This window comes from Mchenga conophoros, linkage group LG23 (assembly GCF_057382185.1).
Source record: "Mchenga conophoros isolate Kocher_MC1m ecotype Shallow Benthic linkage group LG23, M_conophoros_male_GT1.1, whole genome shotgun sequence".
Classification (NCBI taxonomy): Eukaryota; Metazoa; Chordata; class Actinopteri; order Cichliformes; family Cichlidae; genus Mchenga; species Mchenga conophoros.
The window spans coordinates 3,215,218-3,224,723 of record NC_140547.1 but is presented as its reverse complement, the minus strand read 5'-3'; the positions used below and the strand labels follow the sequence as shown (position 1 = coordinate 3,224,723).

Sequence of the window (9,506 nt, the reverse complement as noted above, 5' to 3'; positions counted from 1 at the left end):
TAAAACAGCTGTGTCCTTTATGCTTTACTGCTTGGTCCCTGACAACGATTTAGGCACAACAGCGCCCTCTTGATTAGCATACTTAAGCCTGACTAAGGCTGACCTGTGCCATTTAAAACTGGAGTTGCGGTGACAGGACAAAGATGCAAGCCTTGCAGAACATCCAGGATTTTCTCAAGGGAGTGAAGATGGACAGTCAGAGGGCGGCTCTGCTCACTGGTGTTGTCTGTGCAGTGGGATCTGTGGTTGTGTTGGTGAAAAAGATCAGCAGCCATCGAAAGGCAGAGGAAAAGATCAGGAGAGCCAAAAACAGGAGAGATGAGAGCTTGCAGCGGGGAGAGCAGGCGGTGCTCCGATACAAAGAGTTGGTGAGAGTTCAGCCTTAATTTAGGAGTTTTTTTGGGGAAAGTTTAACATTGAATTTTCTGCTTTTAGTTCGAACCTGACATAATTTATCAGATCACTGACAGCTTTTGTTGTCAGCAGGCTTACCTTGAGCAAAAAAAAATAAACTTAGCCGACAAACACAGCGATAATAACCTACTGCTATTTCTAGATTGTCTTTTGCATTTACACTCTGTGGAGAAGTTATTTGAGACACCTTGCTATTACTGGATTAGATTGCCTTTTCTTTTAAAGCCACCCCCCAAATTCTTCCTGGCAGAGATTCAACTAGTTGTTTTCTTAGAGTTTTGATCCAAATTGACACAAAAACATAACACAGTTTTGGTGAGTTGTTGGCTGTACATCCATAATGCAAATCTCCTATTCCAACACACTATAAAGGTCCTCTATTTGATTAGATTCTGGTGAATTTAGAGACCAGAATCAGAAGAAGAGTACAGTGAACTCAATAACACCAAGAAGAAGATTTGAACTTTGTTACATTAGTGCATTATCTTGCACTAATGTAGCAAAGCAGCCATCCGAAAACGAATACAATCAGGTATTTGTTTTTTTCTTTAGAAGTAAATATGGTTTTTCTGTTATTCTAAGGAAACCCTTGCAGAAGCTACTTTTCTGCCCGTAATGTCATTTATAAGCATAAGATAAGATAGAGATAAGATAGATAACTCTTTATTGTCATTGCACAGTCATACATAGTACAGTAGTACAATGAAATTGGAAAAACTGTCCTACGTCGGCACTACATATAACACAACACGACACGATATGACACATCACAACGTAACAAACAACACAACACAGTATATTAACTTAGTATAAAAAAGAAGAATAAGTGTATGTGTATTGCACACTGTTATTATTGCACATTAATTATTATTGCACCTTGTTATAAATATAAATATTATTGTTATTGTTTTAAACATTGTAAACTCCCCCTAAAAAGTCCAGGGAGGTATCCAGTCAGGTCAGCTATTTGCATTGATCAGGGCTATTGCCCTGTTGTAAAAGCTGTCCTTGAGTCTATTTGTTCGGGACCTCAGCAGCCTGAACCTCCTGCCAGACGGCAGCAGCTTAAACACCCGGTGTCCTGGGTGTGTGCAGTCCCGTAGGATGCTGCGTGCCCTCTTGAGGGCATAATAAGAAATACAGGAGCCTGTCGATGTTCTTGTCGAGAAACCACTAAACTTTTGAGTATATGTATATCAACATCAACAAGGCATTTTCAAAACTTCAGTAGATCAGTAGCGTTTAAAATACTGAGATCGGAACATCTGGCACTGACAGTCATGCCACGTTTAGTCACATAAATCACGTTTCTTCACAATTTTGATGAATCTGAGCAGGTCATCTTGAACATGCTTCCATGCCTAAATGCAGTGAGTTACTCAAAATGCTTTTGAGCAATTCATCCCTCTGATAGGTCCATACAAAAGTCAGTGCTCAGTTTTCTTGAGCCTGTTCTGGTTCTATTCACATTGTTGTCTACACAATTTACGATGGGTTTTTCCTTCTATACATCTTCATTGCTGTTTATTTCATCATTAGCAAGCTGTCTTTTATTCAATTTGGTAGGGAGATGCAACACTGGCAAATAAAGAATCTTGATTCTGTAGATCCATACCGTTTTAGTTCTTTGTTGCAGCTTTTTTCTGACATGGTTCTTTGTGTGTCTTCTAGCATCCAACCACTGACTCTTCTTTCATCCTTGGCCTGTCTTTATCTGAAGTGACAAAGCAACTGAAGGAAGGCTCACTTACTCCTGAGGATGTGTTTTACTCTTACATGGAAAAAGTTCAGTGTTCAGCATGACGCAAAGGTTCACTGCCTAACACAGGAGTGGGCGACTCCAGGCCTCGAGGGTCGGTGTCCTGCAGGTTTTAGATGTGTCCTTGATCCAACACAGCTGATTCAAGAGGCTAAATGACTTCCTCAAAATGTCTTGTAGTTCTCCAGAGGCCTGGCATTGAACTAATCATGTGATTCAGGTGTGTTGACCCAGGGTGAGATCTGAAACCTGCCGGACACCTGCCCTCGAGACCTGGAGTTGCCCACCCCTGACCTAACATAACACAGAGCTTACATAATGGATAAAATAGAGCAAAAGATAATGTCTACACTAAATAATCAATTTCATTTTCCAGTCTTGTATCAGTGTTCTACTTTAGGTATACTATCAGCTAACTAGGTATTTCTTATTACTTACACTTGTGTCTTTGCTACGGTTAAGGTTTATAGACATATTTATGAAAGCAAACCAGATTTATGTGCCAAAGAAATATTTGAGTTTCCAAAAAGACTTTGATATTCCACAGAGGGCTTACAAAGATTGATATGTTTGTCTGAATCTGTCTGTGCTTGTTTCCTTTCCAACAGACTCTGGCTGTAAACCAAAAGCTGAACTGCTGCACTGAAATTTTGCTGGAGAGTTTGGACCAGCTGACAACTGTTGGCTCCAACAAGGATGGTCTCTTGTACGGAGTTCCAGTTAGCATCAAAGAAAATATTGCATTTAAGGTATTTCCCATCTACGGAAGAGGATTAGGACCAACGAAAAAAAAGTGGGCACGTCTTTTTTCTTCTTCTTTTCCAGAATTCTGAGAAAAGTAGAAGAAAAAAAGACGTGCCCACTTTTTTTTCGTTGGTCCTAATCCTCTTCTGTACCCATCAGTATTAGTAAGTATGTTATAGAATAGAACAGAATGCTTTTATTGTCACTATACAGATGTACAGTGAGATACAGAGCGTCTCCTACTCAGTGTAAACAGGACTGAGTATAGTATTCTTGAGCATCATAGCTCAGGTATTTGATGTACAATTATTGTCTTTGTTTTAATCCAACACTAGAATCATGACTGTTCTTGTGGTGTGGTCATTAACCTGGACCAGCCCGCTGAAAAGGACAGTGTGCTTGTTCAAGTCCTGAAGAAACAAGGAGCTATTCCCTTTGTGAAAACCAACTTGCCTCAAGGTCTTTTGAGGTAAATCTTTTATCAGAGATTGACATAAATCTGGAGTACATTTAAATACTATGTGCACTTATTTAGTTGTCTTTGCCCATTACAAGTGTGCATAATATGCAAGGACTCATTACCCATATGTCTTTGGCCACATTCAGCTATGACTGCAGTAATCCTATCTACGGGCAGACTGTGAACCCTCATAACCCCCAGAAGACCTCTGGAGGTTCATCTGGTGGGGAGGGGGCTCTCATCGGGGGAGGGGGCTCCCTGCTTGGTATAGGCACTGATATAGGTGGCAGTATCCGTATTCCTGCATCCTTCTGTGGAATCTGTGGTTTCAAACCAACTGCAGGTCGGCTCAGGTGGGTCTCATTCAGTCAGTTTCCTGGAAATTTATTACACATTGCTGAGTTAAGCATTTATGTTTGTTAACACCTTTTGTGTAATGATTAGTTTACAGGGAGTTCGTCCAATTTATCGAGGGCAAAAGACAGGTAAGTGACATATCTACTTACTAAACAAAGTAAAATGTGACGTTACATAACTGCTGTAATGTTCCACAGTCTGGGAATATGGTTTACTGCTTCTTGTTTTATATTAAACTAGTGTCGTCATCTCCTGGACCCATGGCAAGAGATGTGGACAGCCTGGCTCTGTGCATGCAGGCACTTCTTTGTGACCACATGTTTTCTTTGGACCCCACTGTTCCACCATTACCTTTTAACATGGAGGTGTGTCTGTTGATGACAATTTTTGTAATTGCCTCATACAGTGGCAGTATAACACCCTTGTAAGTGGACATCAGGCCCTTGTAGTATGTAGTATTTTGGTCTACACAACCCAAAATGTGATGTCCACATATGTGGACGCCAGGTGCTAGGAGGTTAACCTGAAAGTTGAAGGTGAAATGAAGACTGTTCAGGATTATTTTACTGGACTTTGACCAGATAGTTACTAAATGTTCAAACTTGTAAATTAATGAAATGGCTTATTGTCTTAACACACTTATTAAATGTATTAATGTCTTAGAATAAACAATACATTAACATTTATATTTAAAAACAAGTTAACTAAAGGCCATCTTTTCCTTTCTTCTTTGGCTCTCGGAGGAGGCAGGCGCACTTTTTCTCCTCAACCTTATCTTCCCTGCTTATGTCCTTGTCTAGTCTCGTGGTTTTTTTGTATTTTCCCTGGAACACTCTCTCACAGTCTGTTCTCTAAAATCTAAAAGAGGAATTATGGATTGGATCAACTGGTCTCTGAATGCAATTGACACCCCTTTCTCAACGAGAAGTTTGGGCTCGGGTGAGCCTGAGTGCTGAAGATATCTACCTATTCGGAACCATGGTAACAGGGTTCTGGCTGATTGGAGCTGGCTTGGCCCTGAGTTATCGAAGAATTAAGGAAGCGGAACTGGCTGTTCAAACCCCCACAAGGCTGCCCGCTGGGATTGGAACGATGGGAGAGGCGTGAGTTTCTCAAAATGGTCTTATTGAGTCAGCACGGATAAGATCTTGGAGAGGCTACGGCTGCTGTGAATACTCAGAATAAGATCTCTGACTGCAGACTGGATACATCTCGGAAGGGCTAGCCCGGAATAACATCTCTGGGCGCAAATTGGATGACATCTCGGGAAGGCACACTGCCGTGAGTTCTCAGAATTGGCTCCTTGAGCACAAGAAATGACAACATCACAGAACGCAAGTATGGCGAAGCTCGCGGCTCTCCAACGGGAGATTGAGAGACCAGTGTTGGACTGTAGAACTGCTTTGAAATTCAAATGAGCTGTTCGCACTAAAGTAAAAACCACCATCACTTATGCGGATACCCCTTTGGCGCCAGCTGTTTACACAGCTGTTTTGGCTGTTTACTTAGCCTGGCAGGGCGAAGGACATTGTCTCAGCTGAACTATGGACATGCACACACATACATATACTGATACTGCAACTGACAAATAAAGGCTATCTCACCATCTCATCTCTCAAAATGATTCACCCTTAGATATACAGAAGCTCCAAACCTCTAAGGATCGGTTATTTGGAAAGCGATGGCTACACGCATCCATCTCCAAGCATGGCCCGAGGCGTCAGAGAGGTCAAAGCTCTGCTAGAGCAGGCGGGACACACAGTAAGACGTCACCACACACACTGATTGCGGTCAAGTGTGTTATGTGAGCCATATGTCTTTAATATTATTTATGTCTTTAGTTTGTCCCTTACTGTCCACTGAAGATGGATGAAATTGTCCCTGAGCTGTGGCATAGGGGCTTATTGGCAGATGGAACTACCACCCTGCTACAAAAACTGTGAGTTGGATCTTTTTTTTTTTTAATAATTACTTAATATGTTCTTGTTAACTTACATCATCTAATAGCTAGAAATGTAATTTTTGTTTCAGCGCTAACCAGTGAACATCGCCATTCTGACATTATCTATAGGGCACATGGGCTTGTGCTTCTTTTTGGAACCATTACAGTAATTTCTCTGACCAAACTACTTTCCCATGTGCCAAGGATTCCTTTTTTAATTTTAGGGAGGGGGGACCTGTGGACCCTTGTCTGGAGCCACAAATTTTTGTATACAGGCTTCCTAAGTGGTTGAAGAAAATAATTTCATTCTTCCTCAAACCTGTGGTGCGTTGTTTCGTCTTCTGACAGATGTATATGAATTCATACATCAGTTTGATCTTGACAGTTTATTCTGATGAAACTTTTTTTTACCCCAGTCTCCTCACACTTCTGCCAGAATGAGTGCTCTTTGTGGAGTTGGGTGAGAAAGTATCCTTGAAATTGTTCATTTGTGCTTGAATCTCAGTTTCTTTGTTACATTTCCATGTGCTAGGAATTATATCCAAACGTTCTGCTTCATTTTTAGATCTGTTCCAGAGCTGTGGAAGCAACATGCTGCTGTTGAGGTACTGTCAGCTGATGATGCATGGTCACATATGAAAGTCTGAAGGAGAAATTGAGATTTCCTGTGTTTTCTTTAGGACTACATTCAAGAGACAATAGCACATTGGAGGAGCTGCAACATTGATGTGCTGCTGTGTCCTGTGATTGGACCAGCCTACAACTTCTTATACTGTGGCAAAACCTCAGGTATGGTACACTGAGTACAATAAAACAGCATAGTCTGTGCGTCACTTTGTTTTCAACAAATTGTAATCTCAAGGTAAACTATAAGATGTTTAGTTTTAAACATAAGTCACAAATAAGATCAGAAATATTTTTAGGTGACTGTTAGTTTTCTAAAATGTACATGTTCCAGAGATTACAGCTTTCCCGTCATTTATTTTGGAAGAGCCATTTCTGAGAGATGCTAGTCTGTTACCCCTGAAGGATGTCACCTGACATACAAAAAAACATGATGCAGAAAGTAGTGTTGATTTTGGGATCTTTTTGTTTTTACAAGACATTCCCTCTTAGTATTCAGTGAAGTCCCGAGGAGAGCGGTGTACTAAGTTTATGGAGAGCATTCTGCTGTGGTTCAAACCTGACATGGACAAATTTTTGAAATTTTGAACTGGAGCTGACTTTGTTACATTTGCATTGAAATATACACTGGGAGGTGTTGTGATAAGAAAGGCAAAGACATTCCAAAGCCCTGCGATGCTGAATAGAAGGCATTTGTACAACTTGATGAAGGCTTTCATGGGAAAGTTGCAATTTCTTTCAAGCCAGATGGAGAGCAACATTCATCCAGAGCTGTTTTGTTTAAAGATTCACAAAGTTCCACTTATTAGTGCAGCCCTCCAAGGCAGTTGTAGTTTCACATGTAGCCCCTTGGGAAAATTTATTGCCCACCATTGCTATAGAGATTACTCAGTTAAGAGAATTACATGTAGATTAGAACATTAAGACAAATGGCAATGTGAATGCATTTTTATTAAAATTTCCAAATCATGAGTTGATGAAATGGCAACAAAATTTGTATTGGTTAAAGAAAGAATTCTCTTTCCGTATTCTTCATCATTCAATGTTTTTTTTTTCAGTCAATACCAATTACACATTTGTCTACAATCTCCTAAACTTTCCTGCCGGTGTAGTCACTGTTTCTACAGTGACTGCAGAGGATGAGGAGGAATTCGAGCACTATCCCGACAAATTTGACAAGGTTTTAAAAGAGGTAAGTGAAACATACCAGTGAGGGAAGACTGGTGAAATATATGGAGCTGGATCTACTGTAAGACTAGGTTTTCATGCAGGCATAATCTCTCAGGAGACACGGATGTGAAGCCTAAACTATAGATGAATTTATTATAGAATAAATTTCTGGGGGGGTTTCAGTCACCTGCATCTTTCTGTCCTGGACCAGCCTGGCTTGTTAGTGGAAGTTAGGGCTCTTAGGTTTTCTAAAAGTGAGGTCATTTCTGAGCTTCTTTAACAGGATAGAACTGTGATGACCACGATAATGTTATGATGCCATAGAACTTACAGCTGTTGACCTGTTTCACTAATGTTAAATGTCCAATATGGGTGACCAATCAATAGTGTCAGTAAGAGATCAGTGGACCTTTTACTTGATGTCATTCCCCAAATCCTCTGTGTATTTCAAAATGGCAATTAAATTAATGCAACAGCTCTATATTGCAGCCCTGATAAGTAACATCATGTGAAACATTTGTGAGGCACGTAATTTTATTCTGAATGTTACCGATTGGGTAAGAGAATTTTTTTAAGTGTTTTCACAGTGTTGGTTGTTTATTCTAATAGTTGGATTGAGAAACCACAATGGGCACTCAAAAGCATCTCCACTAAATAACCAACAAATTAACAAACAGATGACCAAAACTTTGACAATATGTTTAAAGTTAAAAAGCCCTTAGACTGGGAACATTGAAACCAGCATTTTTTTTCTTGCATTTTATTAAAGAAAATGCTGTATAAGAGATAGGGAAATCAGCTGCCTTTACATGACTTTACATTATGGTTCCGGGAGCATTTATGTACTTAGAGATGTCCAGTGTGGTGGTGGTGGGTATAATGATTAAACAGACTCTTTAACACCAACATGTAAAAGGCCCATCCATACACAAAACCAAGAAATGAAACGTATCAGACTATTGTAACTAGAAATATTGTCACATTCCTTGTTGCCATGCAGATATACACACAATGTATTAGTAGTTTCAGAGTTTGTCAGTAGGTGGATGAAGGAGACTGTGGTGTGTCCAGCTGCCAAGCGTTAAGTGACAGGAGTGTGTTTTTGTGTTCAGGCAGTGACTGGTGGCGAGGGTCTACCTGTGGCGGTTCAGTGTGTTGCTCTGCCGTGGCAGGATGAGCTCTGCCTGCGCCTCATGAAGGAAGTGGAACAACTGGTCAAAGAAAGCAAGAAGTAAAGCTGCTTTCTTTGTCAGTCTCACAGGAGAGGCTGCAGACTTCAGAGGAGACATGTTAACTTGAGTATTTCCTGTAATAATGAGCAAATCGAGTCATAAATGGTGGATGAATCTTAGTAGTACAAGTACAGTCTATTCATTTTGTGTTTATTTTGGTCTTTGATTGTTTCCTAAAGGCTTTAGGAACTCTAACTCTTTCATTTTTCATCTTTCTTTCATACATTCATTTAATAAACCATGTGTTTTTTTTGTCTTGCTATCCCCATCTATGCTTTATATTTCTTTATATCCATAACAGCAAACATGCTAGATCTTGTTGAGAAAATAAAATGTGAAATCATTAGGGAAGTCTGCTTTATTTGTATAGACCAAAATAACCTCACAGACAATAAAAAGACCAAAAAGCATACTAAACAATATTACAAAAAAGTCACAAATTTATTCAAACGGTTACAAGTAAACAAACAAACAAACAAGCAAACTATGTGAAATACTTAAATATGTACACATACAATATATGCAGACATGAGAAGAATGAGACAAGAAAAGCGGTCAAATATCCAGACAGAACTATGCCAGAAGCTTGTTGAGGGTTACCAAAACTTTCTGAGGTACAGCTTGCAATCGGCCCACCATGGAAAAAAAGGACATTTCAAAGAAATTATTAGCCCAAAATGACCATAACATTCACTATATGTGTATTGTTCATCTGCTAATGACATTAAAACAAACCATTTATTTTTCTAATGTAGTGGTTTGACATTGATATTTATAAACGAATAAAATAAACAGTTCCTGTTT

The 9,506-nt window shown here is 39.7% G+C and overlaps 1 protein-coding gene across 1 annotated transcript; it reads left to right on the top strand.

Moving 5' to 3' along the window:
- The first annotated feature begins 96 nt into the window (after positions 1-96).
- On the top strand, positions 97-8,964 carry LOC146546388 (vitamin D3 hydroxylase-associated protein-like). Its single transcript, XM_085266533.1, has 15 exons — positions 97-368; positions 2,086-2,199; positions 2,782-2,922; positions 3,253-3,386; positions 3,524-3,730; positions 3,822-3,862; positions 3,975-4,099; positions 5,370-5,495; positions 5,576-5,673; positions 5,901-6,000; positions 6,093-6,136; positions 6,242-6,281; positions 6,357-6,465; positions 7,359-7,492; positions 8,583-8,964. The coding sequence occupies exons 1-15, from the start codon at positions 144-146 to the stop codon at positions 8,703-8,705; spliced, it is 1,761 nt and encodes a 586-aa protein (XP_085122659.1). The 5' UTR covers positions 97-143; the 3' UTR covers positions 8,706-8,964.
- Positions 8,965-9,506: the final 542 nt, after the last annotated feature.